The sequence below is a fragment of the Manis pentadactyla genome, chromosome 5 (genome assembly GCF_030020395.1).
Source record: "Manis pentadactyla isolate mManPen7 chromosome 5, mManPen7.hap1, whole genome shotgun sequence".
Lineage (NCBI taxonomy): Eukaryota > Metazoa > Chordata > Mammalia > Pholidota > Manidae > Manis > Manis pentadactyla.
In genome coordinates this window covers 401,948-417,723 of record NC_080023.1, presented here as the reverse complement: position 1 = coordinate 417,723, position 15,776 = coordinate 401,948, and the positions used below count along the sequence as shown (strand labels likewise).

Sequence of the window (15,776 nt, the reverse complement as noted above, 5' to 3'; positions counted from 1 at the left end):
GGTCTGGTCATGAACATGGCCATGGTCGAATGCTCTCAGGGAATGCGGAATGACCCTCTTAGGTGTGATAGCAGCTTTATGCTTATAGGAGACTGCCTTAACTCTGAACTTAACTCTGCCTTAACATGCTGACATATTTAGGGGTGGGATGTCAAGGTACCTGCAACTTACTTTCAAAAGGTTCCATTTTTAAAAAATAGAGGCACAATGAATATGGCAGAATGTCAATACTTGTTCAGTCTAAGTGAAGCATATACGGATGTTCATTAAATTATTCTTTGAATCCTTCTGGAGGATTTTTCTTCACAAGAGGAACAAGCTAGTAAGAACGCTGGTTTGGACTTCACCTTAAATGCCCATCGACATGACAAGGCCCCTGTTCTTCTCTCTCCAAGCATCAGGCCCTGTTTTCTCACAGCACTAATCAGAACTTAAAATTACATGACTATTCAGACCCATAGACCAGTGGAAAAGAATAGAGAGTGCAGAAAGAAACTCAAGCATATATGGTCAATTAATATATGATAAAGGAGCCTTGGATATACAATGGGGAAATGACAGCCTCTTCAACAGCTGGTGTTGGCAAAACTGGACAGCTACATGTAAGCGAATGAAACTGGATTATTGTCTAACCCCGTACACAAAAGTAAACTCAAAATGGATCAAAGACCTGAATGTAAGTCATGAAACCATAAAACTCTTAGAAAAAAATACAGGCAAAAATCTCTTGGACATAAACATGAGCAACTTCTTTATGAACATATCGCCCCAGGCAAGGGAAACAAAAGCAAAAATGAACAATTGGGACTATATCAAACTAAAAAGCTTCTGTACAGCAAAGGACACCATCAGTAGAACAAAAAGATATCCTACAGTATGGGAGAATATATTCATAAATGACATATCTGATAAGGGGTTGACATCCAAATTATATGAAGAGTTCACGCACCTCAATAAACAAAAAGCAAATAAGCCAATTAAAAAATGGGCAGAGGATCTGAACAGACACTTCTCCAAGGAAGAAATTCAGATGGCCAACAGGCACATGAAAAGATGCTCCACATCGCTAATCATCAGAGAAATGCAAATTAAAACCACAATGAGATATCACCTCAAACCATTTAGGATGGCCACCATCCAAAAGACAAACAACAACAAATACTGGTGAGGATGTGGAGAAAGGGGAACCCTCGTACACAGCTGGTGGGAATGTAAACTAGTTTCGACCATTGTGGAAAGCAGTATGGAGGTCCCTCAAAAAACTCAAAATAGAAATACCATTTGACCCAGGAATTCCACTCCTAGGAATTTACCCTAGGAATGCAGGAGCCCAGTTTGAAAAAGACATATGCACTCCTATGTTTATCGCAGCACTATTTACAATAGCCAAGAAAGGGAAGCAACCTAAGTGTCCATCAGTAGATGAATAGATAAAGAAGAGGTGGTATATATACACAATGGAATACTATTCAGCCATAAGAAGAAAATAAATCCTACCATTTGCAACAACATGGATGGAGCTAGAGGGTATTATGCTCAGTGAAATAAGCCAGGCAGAGAAAGACAAGTATCAAATGATTTCACTCATCTATGGAGTATAAGAACAAAGAAAAAACTGAAGAAACAAAACAGCAGCAGAAGCACAGAACCCAAGAATGGACAAACAGTTACCAAAGGGAAAGGAACTGGGGAGGATGGGTGGGAAGAGAGGGATAAGGAGGAAAATGGGGCATTAAGATTAGCACACATAATGTAGCGGGGGGGGGGGGTGTCATGGGGAAGGCTGTATATACAGAGAAGACAAGTAATGATTGTATAGCATCTTACTATGCTGATGGACACTGACTGTAATGGGGTATGTGAGGGGGACTTGATAATGGGGAGAGTCTAGTAACCATAATGTTGTTCAAGTAATTGTACATTAATGTTATCAAAAAAAAAAGAATGAAGCAAAACAAAATAAAAAACAGAACTAAAAAAAAAAATTACATGACTATTTGATTAATATTTATTTCCCTGGAGGAACTCTAAACCTGTGAGAGAGGGGTCTTTGGTCTTCTCGCCACGGAAGGCTAACAAGTCACAGCACAGAGGAGACAGTCAGGATCCATGGAATCAGTCATTTGATTCCTCCCTCCCTTCCTCCCTTTTTTCCTTCCTTCCATTCATCCATCCAACACAGGCCTTCAGTACGTGGCTCTGGGAATAAGGTGAACAAGGTCCCTGCCGCAGCTGCTCACAGACCAGCAGTCAATCACCACACTGTCTGTGAGGTGCCACAAGTCTCCAACAAGAGCCCCTGGGGCAGCTGACCCAGCATGGGGGGGTTGCTGGGGGCTTTCCAGAAACGATTCCTGCAGCTATATGAGGGCTATGCCAAGAAAGGGACAGGTTCTTGGCCTCCCAGCCTCTACCAGCACACTCTTTAAGAAGTTAGCCAACCTGAGCTCACAGGCTCAGTAAACTTAAATGTGAGCGAGAGATGGGTTAAGCATGTGTTACATGCGCATTAAGATATGCTTACCAAAACACAATGCTTATCTCTTCCTGCAGGTTGTAACCTGCAAGTTAATAGCAGTTTCTATCACATATTTTAGAATTGAGTACTGCTTACAAAATTTTCCCTATGTATAATACCACGTGATAGCCGGTTGACTTTAACTAAATTTTGAAACTTAAAGCAAAATCAGAAACTGACAGAGACTCTTCCGCATCTCAAAGTGGCAGATTTCACATCTATCTTAATGCACCTGTAAAGACGTCTCCCTCTGGGTGTGTCGAAGAGACTCTTGAAGAGACTTACTCTCCTCAAATCTGAGGTTTCTCAAAGCCCGATGCAGCCTTGTGAATTTTCCACAAATTTATCATTTGTCTAAAAGGTATAAAAGTTTCCTACTCTGGTCACTTCCTTCAATCTCATATTTTTATGGGGCTCCTGTACATACAAAATTAAGTTTGTTTTTCTCCTGTTAATCTATCTTATGTCAAGTTAATTATTAGACCAGCCAAAGACCCTAGGGGTCACATGGACCTTGTCAATTGTATTTGGGAATATTCACTTACTCTGGCTGTGAAATTTTTTGGGGGTAGACATGGACAGAGAACAAATTTCAAAGGTACGAAAGGGTGTACAGACAAAGTAAGGGCTCCCCTCTGTCTCCCACGTGCCCAGCTAGTTCCCCTCTTGGAAGGGAAGGAGGGAAATTTTTCCCACCCCTGCACCTGCTGATTCCATCTCCTCAGGAGCGTCTCCTGCCCACCGGGCTCTGCCCTATGTGCTGGCAGCTAAGACATGCCCGTCGGGCTGGGCCCATCAACCACCGGGGAAGACCCAAGGAAGTGTCTTCCCTGCTGCTCCCACAATCTAAGAAATTATAAAATACTTTAGAATCTCACAGTCTTCCACTAGGAATTAGGTCAGTGTAAATGACTGGTTCTCTTTGGCCATCACTGTTCTCATAGCAACACATTAAAATGCCCCGAGAAGGGCAAAATCATCGGAAAGCTCCCAAGGGCCACCTCTCCAGGTCTTCCGAGGAAGTTGCCTCAATTTAGCTGCTTCCATGAAATGCATGCAGATTACAGAGCAGTCCACCAGGCTGCAAATGTTACTGACTGAGCCCAAAGTCCGTCAGAAACGGGTCAGAGCATGGACCTCTAAATAATCACAAGTTCTGCATCGTCAGGGTATGTGGTCAGGTTTCCTGAAGACAGAGTGTGTACACATCAGAGAAAAATGTACAACTCACATGGCCTATAATCTCATATAAATGTATTTCTGTGGGTGAAATTTGTGTGTAATCAGGCTGAGAGAAAGGCCTGAGAAGGTAGGCATTAAACTGTCAGAGACTCCAACGAGGAAGGGGCTACAGAGTCTCAGGATGAAGAGGGCTTTCCTGTTCTCCTCTGCCTCCATCTATCATTTAACTGTTTTACAGGTATTTTTTATTAACTATTTTTATAATCTGAAAAAAGCTCTTCCGCTATTTCAGATGGAATACAAGGCTGATTTTGTCAACTGCACTTAATAAACCACACTGACCATTCCTGCAAGTAGTTTTTCTGTTTGTTTGTCATTCTTTTTAGTTTTATCTACCCACGAGGGTAAAGGTGTAACCACAAAGGCACACCAGAACAAGAGAGACCACCGACCTTTAACGAAGTCCCACTGGATGCCCACACTGCTCCGGGAGAGCCCCCCGACTTCACCTTACTCAACCCCTCACAGGCACAGGCCAGGTGGACGTTGTCTTTGCAGAGGAGACCACCAAAGTCCCTGGCCTAGGGCTACAAAACCACGACAGACAGAACCATGACACAGACTGGGCACTTTATGGTCTCAGTCAGACTGCTTCCCAAATTTGAGGGCCCTCTGACCTGGCACTGTTAGAAGTCAATGTAAGAAGTGTTTCCAGTCCTGAGCTCCTCTCTCTCCAGGGCAGCCACAGCAGCAAGACGGAAAGTGCACTCGGCACACTGCCTCTCAGCCTGACGGGAAACCTCTCCCTCCACATTAGGAAGAGTAAGCAACCGTCAGCAGCAACATGCACTGGAATTCCAGTTTATACTGTAAAGATGTTACAGTTCTCAGAACATATTAACTGTTACCATGACAACAATGGGAGACAATCTATCCTTAGAATAAAGTTCAAATTAAACACCCACACATCATTTCCCCTCTAGAAACTTCGGATCACTTCCTCCTTCCTCTTTTCCAGAAAGGCATCATGTAGAAGTGTTGTAATTAACCTGTTTCTTCTCTAAAACCCAAAATTAAAGGGATCGGCTATTTGTGGAATAATCTTCTGATAGACTCATGCTCCACCAAAAGGGCCCGGTTGCATATAAACAAGTCATCTACCACCTTGATAAACCAAAGCTTCAAGAACAGGCTCAGCTTTCTGCACTGGACCACCACTAGCTAGCTACACTGTGTTCCCCTCTTCGCTCTGGCCACTAGGAAGTTCAGTGTCAAATCTGCAGTAGGTTCCTAGGGGTCACATGGACCTTGTAAATTGTATTTGGGAATACTCACTTACTCTGGCTTCACCCTGCTGTCCTTTGCCAAAAATTCCTCAACAATTTTTTTCTCTATCATTCTTCATGCATTTTAAAAAAATTTTTTGGGGGTAGACATGGACAGAGAACAAATTTCAAAGGTACGAAAGGGTGTACAAAGTAAGGGCTCCCCTCTGTCCCCCACGTGCCCAGCTAGTTCCCCTCTTGGAAGCAGTCCTCTTACCACCAGTTTTGTAAGTACCCTTCCAAATATATGCGTGTATCTTCACACAGAGGGCAGTAATACAAATGGTTATCCACTTTATATTTTAAGGTCTGTATTTTATTTCATTTAGGGATTTAACCAATTCCCTACTGCCAGCCATTAGATAGCTCCACTCTTTTGTCCTTAATCAATACCCTTATACAACCATCATTTTACCTACATACTAATTCATCTCTACGATAAATTCCTAAAAATGGAAAAGCTAGGTCAAAAGTGTCCTGATGACTCACTCATTCCATTGTCAGTTTTATTTTTTAAATTAACATACAGTTAGCTTATTAACATATACCAAATAGATATATTGATAACATACACCAAAAAGGTGTATACAGTCCTATGACTTTTAACACATGTTGTCTTGTAGCTACCATCACAGCCAAGGTACAGAACAGTCTTGTCATGACAAAACCCCCTCCATGCTACCCCCTGGCAGTCACACCCTCCCCCATCCCTGGTATGATAGCCTTGTCCTTTTGAGTATGCCATATACATGGAATAATACAGTATATAAACTTCAGAGACTAGAGTCCTATATTTAGGTAATACCCCTGAGATTCACCCAAGATTGTCATTATGGTGGGTTACACTGATTGAATTTCAAATGCTAACCCAGCCTTGCATTCCTGGGATAAATGCCACTTAAGTCACAGAGTATTAATGGATCAATTTGTTACTGTGTTGTGGATTTTGCGTGTCTTTGTAAGGAATACTGGTGTGAAATTTGCTTTTTTTCTACTGTACATGTCCAGTTTTTGTTATCAGGTCAAATACTGGCCTCATAAAACGAGTTAGGAAGTAATCTCTATATATTGATAGAACTCATCAGTAAAACCCTGTAGGCCTAGGGATTTCTTTTTGGTAGGTTTGTAACTAGTTCCCACTTCTTTCATGATCACAGGATGACTCAGCTGTTTCACCTTGGATGAGTTTTGGTGATTTGTGATTGTCAAGAAAATGGACTATTTCATCTAAGTTATCAAATTTATGTATATAGTTATCATAACATTCTATTATTATCCTTTGAATTTCTGCTGGTTCTGTAGTGGTATTCTCTTATTGACAATTTGGTTCTCTTTTTCTTGTCAGTTTTGCTGGAGTTTGATCAGTTTTGCTCATCATTCAAAACACTGGCTTTTTGTTTCACTGACTATTATTTTTCTATTTTCAATTTCATTGATTTGTTATGTTTAGTTCCTTTCGCCTGCTCTGGATTTATTTGCTCCTTTTATGGTTTCTTAAGGTAGAAAAATCAGATTATTCATTTGAGACCTTTCTTCTTTTCTAATATGAGAATTTTAATGTTATAAACTTCCCTCTAAGCACTGTATCCCATGTATTTTGATATGTTTTATTTTTGTGCAGTTCAAAATATTTTCTAATTTTCCTTATGACTTTGTCATTGTCCCATTATTTATTTAGAAGTGTACTTTTTCATTTCCAAGTTTTTAAATATGCTCTTGTTATCTGTCATGACTTTCTAATCTAACCCCACTGTAATTAGAGAACATGTGTTGTATAATTTTAATCCTTTCAGTTATATCCTTTCAAATTTGTAGTTCCTTTAACAACACAGGTCGTGGCCATCTCGGTAAATGCCCTGTATGTGCCTGGAGAGAATGCATGCTGTGCTCCTGGAGGGTGAAGTGCCCTCCCGATGTCGGTCGGTGCAGCTCGCTGGTCTGGTGGACAATTCTACCAATTACTCTCTGGAGAGGACGCTCCAGCGCTGACGTGGACTTGCCCACCTGTTTCAGATCTGTCAGTTTTTGTGTCCCATGTTTGACAGCTCTGTTATTAGGTACATTTATTTAGAATTATTTTGTCATCAGTAGGTAACATCCCACCTCATCCCTGGTAATTTTCTTTGCACTGAAGTTTACTTTTTCTGATACTAATAAATCTACTACATCTTCATTCTGATTAGTGTTTTCATGGTATATCTTTTCCCATCCTTTAATCTTAACTGACATTTTATATTTGAACTGAGTTTCTTTTAGATAGCAAAAATGTGATTCCTTTTTTAACCCATCCTGACAGTCTGTCAGAATTGGGTATTCAGACACACAATTGGTGTGTCCAGATCATTTATATTCATGTAGTTACTTGATATGTTTCAATACACTCTACCATCTTATTTATTTTCTGTTTTTCCTTCCTCTATTTCCTCTTTCCTACCTTGATTTTGGCTCTTTGAACTCTATTTAGAATTCTATTTTAATATACTGTGTTTTGATTCTCTTTGTATAGTTTAGTGGTTGATCTAGGGATTATAATATATATTTAATTTTTCACACTTTAATTAGAATCAGTATTTTACCACTTCAAGTGGAATGCAAAAACTTTACAACCATATCCCCTCCCCCTTTATAGTTTCTTATATATCTATATACACTGAAAACCCAGACACTGTAATTTGTGCTTTCAACAAATTTCTGTCTGAAATTCATTGAATCCCTTCCCCCCCCAATCTGTAGGTTTATGTTTTTTGCCATATTTAGCCATTATTTTTTCTGCATCACATTTTTCTCCTCTCCTTCTGAAATCCCAGTCACACAAATGTCAGGCTTTGTAGTATTGTCCCACATATCCCTAAGGCTCTATTCTTTTTCTTCCCAATCTTTTTTCTCTGTATTTTAAACTGAATCATTTCTACCGATCTATCTTAAAGTTCACTCTTTATCATCTCTGCTATTAAGTCTATCCACCTAGTTTTTTATTTCAGTTACTGTATTTGTTCATTAGGAAATTTCCATGTAGTTCTTTTTTCTATTCCTTTACTGATATTTTCTACTCTCCATTCCAGGAGTGTTCACCCTTACTTACTGGAGCATCTTTATAATGGCTGCTTCAAAGTCTTTGCTGGATAATTCCAACATCTGTATTATCTTGGCATTGGTGTCTGCTGTCTTTTCCCATGTGAGCTGAGATCTTCCTGGTTTTTCACAGGCCAAGTAATTCTGAGTTGCATCCTAGACATTTTGAATATTGTGTTATGAGACTCTGAATCTTTTCTAAACCCTTTGGAGAATGTTGGTATTTTTGTTTTAGTAAGTAATTGACCTGGTTGGGATTCCATACCCAGTGGGGCCAGAGCCCCAGTGCACACAAACCAGTGACGGGGGACCTAACAGCTGTGATCTTCAAGTACACCCTCCCCGTCTTTATTCTCAGGAGCTTCTCTGGCTCACAAATCGCCAACACGTGTATCTGGCACACTTGGTCCTTTATCTACCCTGCTGTGAATGAAGATGGCTGTTTTTCTCCAGATATCCAATACGCCCTCTCACACAGCAGTGGCTCTCAGGCTTCGGCGTCCGTCAGAATCACCTGGAGCTTCTGCTGAAATAATGCTCTGTGTTCCAGCCCCAGCATTTGTCCAGTGTCTGGGGCTGAGAACTTGTGTTTCTAACAAACACCCTGGCGAAGACATACTCAGTCTTTGAGAACTACTGTTTTAGTGTGATTCCCATAGTTATCCTTGGTCATTTTTGTTCCCCCATTAAGAAAATCCCTCTGGAATCAGAATATAACCTGACAGAAAATTACTGACTTTCCAAAATGTTTATAAAATTTGAAAAGATAAGTGAAAATAACATCTCCTAAAAATGGTAGCCATGCATGTAAAAGGCACAAGCCAGGGGAATCTGGCCCAGCTAAAATGAAGTCAGATGTGCCTCAGCATGCCCTGGACAAACCACATGTAGCACTGAGGCAACATACTGAGGCTATTTATGAACCAAAAATCATGACAGCCACTCCCTGAGTGCTAACTCTGGGCCCATGCTATGCTAATCATTGGGCAAAAATATTTCAAATACATTATCTCTTAATTTGTAACTATCCAGTGAGTAGCAATCATAATGGCCATTTGGCAGATGAGAAAACTGAGAAGTAACTGGCCCAAGGTCACACAGATAGGAGAGGTGAAGGTGGAAATGAAATCCAAACCTCCAAGCCCAAGTGTGCACACCCGTCCCCGTGGCTTGACCACAGGCTCCCTGCGGCAGGTCAGCCCAGCTGCTTCGTGCTCCCGGTGCCCAGCACAAGACCTGGCCCTGCAGGACACAGCGTCTGCTGAGCAAGCAAGTGAAGGGGCCTGAGAAGGGCTCAGGCTCATCCTCTCATACCACGTCCCATTTCCTATCGTCCAAGGTAGCCTTATCGCAGAAAGAAACAATGGCAACAGCAAACGCTTCACAGCAATTAAATGACATTTAATACTGTTCTGAGCACATGTGGATATTCATTCATTTCATCCTCACCACCTCAGAGCTAAGTACTATTATTTATTCTCCAAAGTTTGGAGAGGAAGAAAATGAGGCTCAGATAGGTTAAGTCACTTGCCCAAAGGCACACAGCGGGGGTACAAACCCTACAGTTTGACTTCAAAGTCCATGTCCTTAAATCACTGCGTGATGCCGCCTTTCTCAAGGAATAAAAACATTCAAAAGAGAAAGGGAAAAGAAATTAGAGTTTCCTAAGTATCTTACTTATCTTTAGCTCTAAGTGGGGTGGTCATCACTATTTGCAATCGCAGGTCTAGGCACTCAGGCCCAGCACCAGGCTCTCTAAAGAGTGTGAGCAGACATCTGTGACAGCAGCCAGCTTGAGCCTGGTACCCAGCAGCTTCCCAACAGCGGCAGGTCCCTGGCGCTGAATCCCCCTCAGGCTTTGCCAGCTCAGGGAGGGAGAGGTGGGAGACAGGAAGGGAACAGAGACACAAAGCCCAAGCGAACGACACAGGCGGGATTGTGTGACACATGCAGGTACAATTACATCCTCTATTATTGATGGTTGAAGCCAGATGGTCCTCTTCTTTGCAATATTGTGTTACAACATAATTAGCTGACCTAGTCATTTCAGTTCACAAAAATCCTTTAAGTTCAAGAACACAACATTATTATGGCATTATGAAGTTCACCTTACAAAAAGAAAAAATACAGGGTACCATAAAGGTAACAAAGAAATTTAAACATGATATAAGTGATATCAAGAGTCATGGGGAAGTTTATTTAATATAATGGTTTTCTGGATTTCTTTAAATAATTTTTTACAGCTTGGCTATTTAGTTTCCTAAGAATCTTAAAGCTGAGTTTTGCATATAAACTCATAATATTTTAATTGAATGCAATTTTAATAAGTCCACAAAATAAGTGATTCAAATTCAAAATGTAACAACTATAAAAATTAGTTCCAACACTGATTTACTTTGTAAGTCTCCCATGTCCAGACAATAGCTACAGGGAATATTAGACAAGATTCAAAACAAATTTAATTTGCTGAGGCAATAAAACATGAAATATGTGCAAATCCACCACGTTATAGAAGCCAGAGCCCAGTGTGTGCTCGCAGCCTCACCCCATACACCACACTCCTGGAAAAGTCCAAGAGCCACATTCTAGCCAGGGTGACCTCATCACTCCTTACGTAAAGAAAATCCTCCAGAGGCTCCCAAGAGCCCTCAGGTTAGAGACAGGTTCCAGGCACAGGCCCTGTGGATAGCCCCTCACTGCCTACTGGGCTCGTGCTGCATGCTGCACACTGTCCTTTATGCATGCCAGCCCCGTGACTTGCCCACCCCTTCCTGCAGAGGAGCCGGCAGAGCAGTGAGGGCCTCTGACTGCCTGGGGCTGAATGCCAGCTCTGCCACTTGCAAGCTGCACAAGTCACTCTGACTGGTCTCAGTGCTTCTTTGGTGAAATGAAGACAATAGCATCTTCTTCATGAGGTTGTTGCAAGTTTTAAATGAACTAAAAACCCAAGTGCTGACTCCTTTAAAACTAGCACATAATCGCTAGTACAGACAGGATGGCATCATGAAGTCTGTAACACCTGTAAACTCAATCTCCTGGGCCTTGCCCAGCAGGCCCTGCCTCCCTTCCCTGCACACCTGTGGAACTGTCTCCTCTCTAGATGGGATTGTCAAGCAAGGTGCTGTGTCAGTTCTCAAATCCCAGTTGTAGGTCCTGGGACTTAGTAGGTCCTCAAAAGTGTACAAAACAGGTTGAGAGGTCAGGCTGCTGGGGGCAATGTCAAAGCACCAGGTAAACAACAGGCTGTGAGGACAGCTGAGCCTCGGGACCTAGGAGAAGATACAGGTGGTAACCGCTGGGCTGCCAAGGCCACACACATGCCTTGCTGTGTATGTGCATGAGTCCCTTTAAAAAGAAGAGCACATGCCTCCAGCTACTGGCATCATTCCCTCCACAGGGAGTGAGGCAGCCGGGTGGTGATGAGATACCCCAGGCCTGGCCTGACCCTGAACCCCACCCCCTCCCCACCAGGCAAGTGGGCAGCTTCAGAGCCAACAAAGGGAAGCGGCGTCATGCTAAGCCTGGGGAAATGACGGCCTTTGCCTTCCTGACCAAAATAGCACTGGATTGAGTTCCAGTAAACCCAGGGGATCAGAGAGGGAGAATGCAATGACACACATGGACAATAAACACAATAGCAACTATTAATTGAGAAAACTGATAAAGCCCAGTTCTCAACCGAACTCTCCTATACACGTTACAAACTATAAGAAATGAAAAAGGTTAAAGTCATCGACCTTCTGAAGACAAACTTGATCTATAAGAACTTGGCATGCAAATACATACGGAGTTCCCCATTTCAAAGCCTAGATAATGGCCATTCTTGCAAGGTTCATAAATACATACTATACAGCATATTCTGTGTTTTGTATCTTATATACCTTTTGCATTTTCTTTGACTCTTTCTGAGCATTCTCTCGGAGTGGTACTTTTCCAAATAACTTCCATCCCAAGTCATTTTGTTTGTCAAGTCTTGCACTTTGTTTTCTAGCAAGCAAATTCCTATAGGAAGACAAGAAAAGGGTTAGGGCATTGCTGGGTATTTACAGAAACGCTAGGACAGCCAAGCCTCTCTAATGAAAACAGGCAGACTTTCCTTGAGAGGATGTGTGATGAACCACAAACTTTAATTCTTCAGGCTTGATTTTCAGAGACACAGAATCATGAGTAGGCAAAAAGACCTTGATCCACCTGTAAGCTTTTTGTTTTTCAACTGTTACACATGTACAAATTCTATAATTTAGAGTTAGGAAATGTCTTTAAGCGTAACAAAGTATATCAGAAAAAGTGAGCTTTGAAGTCAGGCCAGATGGAATCAAAAACCTGGTTCAACCATTCACTAGCTGTGTGTCTCTGAGCAGTAATATTAACCTCTCTTAGCCTCTGTTTCCTCATTTTAACAAGGGTTTTGAACAAATTAAAATTACAGGTACACAATCAGTGCTTAAAGAACAACAGCTGCTTTAGTACTTAACCTCTAGCTTAAATTACCTATAAGGTAAAACCTACATGACCTATACAGAGCTTCCACACATCATAAAAAGGAAGCCATTCACGAGACCATCATGAAGTCTTCTCTCTCAACAAATACATCAACAAAAGTCCCAAATAACACAAAATTTACTTTGGTGCATTCATTAAAAACAAAAGGTTTCCAGGGCTCATTGGAGAGTGTAAGTACAAATAAACAAAGAGGGAAGAAAAGCTTTCAAATGCCACCTACCTAGAAAAAATAGAAAGACTGATGGAGTCAGGAAATGACTGATGGATGATAAACCTAGAAGTAGGTGAAAGCTGGTTGAGGAATAAGATTTGTACATAGTTTGAAAGTTATTTCCCACAAATCATATCTCCCACAAATTACTACTTGTTAATTACAAAGGCAAAAATAGTTAACTTTACAGTGGAGAAGTCTTAGCCAAGTGATCAAAGCTGGCACTTTAATGACAGGAAAGACAGCATACGCCCCATGTCGATGACAGCTGCCCAAAAATGCATCACCTGAATCTGACCATGAGGAAGCAGACACACCCGGCAGGCGGAGGAGCAGTCTATGACGTAATGATCTAGACTCTTAGAAGTCACAAAAAAACTAAAGGCTGAAGAGTTGCTCCAGATTAAAAGGAGACTGAAGAAAGCTAACATTGAGATGCAGTGGGTGACCCTGTGCCACATCCTGGACCACAGGGGGAAACTATTAAAGATCACTGGAGTGACCAGTGAAATTCGCACAAGGACAGTGAATTAGAAAACAGTATTGGGTTGATGCTGAACTTGACCTTGGTGATGTGAGAGAATGCTCCCGTTCGGAGGACCTACACTGACATGCTTGGGGGAGGAAGGTCATGATCATCACCAACTGGCACCTCCAGTGCCTCAAAAGCTACTTACCTTAAATGGCTTACCTCACAGACTGGCTAAACAAATGGGGTAAAATATAAACAGCTGGTGAATCTGGGCAAAGCATATATGGGAATTCCTTGTATCCTTCTAGCAACTTTCCAGTAAATTTTCAATTACATCAAAATAAAGTTACTAAAACTTTCAAAAAAGGAAACAAAAAGTTTGCCTGTAATCTTCTTTTACTTCTCTGCTGTGGTTATAATGGAATCCACTTCAGAAAGGGTTTCATAACCCAAGGCACTTATATTTACTTTTGTGAGAAACGAACTTTGAGCTGGGTCCAGGCCCAATCTGTTTAACATCACAGACTTATTTAGCCATTGGTGAGACTTCTGCAATTAACAGTGAGGTAAAAACCTCAGGCACCCAGAACCTGGCACTCAGAACTTGGCTGACTACAGTCTGCACTCTGGGTAAGGGAACTGGACGTCAGGGAAGAAGGTGAGGAAGCCGAATGCACCGAGGAAGAGGGGCCGAGAGAGAGGCACACACCTCCAGATGGGACCGAGCCTGCTCCGCAGGGGCGGGAGTCGCCGAGGGTCTAGGGGAGCATGGGAGGGATGGAGAACAGAGCCCTGCAGAAGCGCATGGGTGTGGGGCACGTGGCAGCGAAGTCCAGATCTGCGATCCGGGAGGCTGAGGGTAATGGCGGTGCCCTTGGCTGAGACGCGGCAAGCAGGAGAACCAAGAGGGACAGAGACCTTGGCTTCTCCATCCACTCCTAAGGCTACATGAGTTGGTACAAGTGTAGTACAGATAAAACTAAACCAAAAGTCAAAATTTCATTATTATTTTTAGCATAGGAGCTTAAAACATGATAGGCCATGACTTTTCAAAGGTTTGTAAAAGCTATCTTTGGGTATATTATTTTTTGTGGATAAGAGACTGAAGTCCCTGCAGGTAACCAGGAGCTCTGGGTGGGAAGGAATCCCTCCTTCCACTGTATGTGTCCTCAGTGGCACCTGGTTCTGGCACAGGTTGCAGAGAGCTGGCCAGAAAAAGGTTCAGTCCCTTGCTCCCCTTCCAGGTCAGCGGGTCACTGGAAGCCTGGCATGGAGCTGGCTGCTGGGCCCAGGGGGCCAGGTAGAGCCATGGATCCGCCTCTGCCCATCACGTGACCTGACCACCTCCTGGGCCAGATGCAATGGAAAACACAGATGGGCAGGGCGAGCCTGTGTGTAAGCTCTGACACCTTCCCTGAATACCTGTGCCATTGTCCTGACCAGGATCTCCCAGGAGCTGTCAGCAAGCCCAGGCATACACATGGTACTGCTCCTCCCCAGTCCAGAGAGCCCAGAGGGAAGACAGCATGGATCCCCCAGGCTGTCCCTTCAGCAGCCCTGTTTCCCAGAGTTAGCCCAATCCTGGGCCCTCGGACACCCGAGTACTGGAGAAGACGGCAGCTAGAGCCACCTGCCCTGACACGTCACCGGGAGGCAAAGCACAGCTTCTCTCGTCCACACTCTTGCTCTGGGCTCTGCAGGGACTCCAGACGTACTCAGCAAAGCCTTCCATGACTGGCCACAGCAGCTGCTTCTAGAGCTCTCACCCTGCGATTTTGTGCCCTGTCCCCTTGCCTCTCCACACACTGTTCCCTTGGGGTGCAGTTGGCCAGAGGGCAGGGCAGTCACCTCAGCCCCCCCAGATTGTACCCCCTACACAGCAGGTGCTCCTTATGGGTTTGCTGGTAAATGGAGGAGCCACCAAGTGTAACTGCAGGGGAGGCAGGCAGAGAGCAAAGATGGCCCCCCCTCGGCCACAGAGCGGGTGACCTTGGGGGCACTGACACACACAGACACCCTCACGCAGGCTAAAGGTAAGACACAAAACCGGATGAACTAAGGACAGGACTGGGAACTAAACAGAGGTAATCTCTGAGCAGGGGCAGGAGTCCCCAAGGAAGGAAGGGGTGATGGAAGATTGGAGCTGGGAGAAATCCAGGGAGGAGAGGGAGCAGGGGGACACCATGACATCCCACCCAGCCACACCCTCGGGCCTCGGGGGAGGCACCCAGGGTGGTGAGTGGGTGAAAAGGAGCAGTGCCGGAGGGCTGGACTCCCGAGGGAGGGGAACTAGTTACTGAGGCCCCTCTGTTCTGTGTCCCCAGCGGAGGGCCCTCCTGTGGGAAGCCAAAATCCTGTCAAAGATGTGCTTACTCGAGGAGATGCTCAAGATGGCAGCGTGAGTAGGGCGGTGGAAATCTCCTCCCAAAATCATATATATTTTTGAAAATACAACAAATATAACTATTCCTAAAAGAGAGACCAGAAGATATA

The 15,776-nt window shown here is 43.3% G+C and overlaps 1 protein-coding gene across 12 annotated transcripts in view; it reads right to left on the bottom strand.

Annotated features, from left to right (window-relative positions):
* LOC118930278 (TBC1 domain family member 14) overlaps positions 1-15,776 on the bottom strand; it is a 220,129-nt gene that overhangs the window by 43,390 nt on the left and 160,963 nt on the right. For all 12 annotated transcript variants that reach the window (XR_005031980.2, XM_057501986.1, XM_057501984.1 and 9 more), the window contains one exon: positions 11,979-12,099. Coding sequence is in view for 11 of the 12 variants with exons in the window: in XM_057501986.1 (XP_057357969.1) it covers positions 11,979-12,099 (121 nt within the window). In the remaining variant the exon portion in view is untranslated. The remainder of the gene's footprint in view (positions 1-11,978; positions 12,100-15,776) is intronic.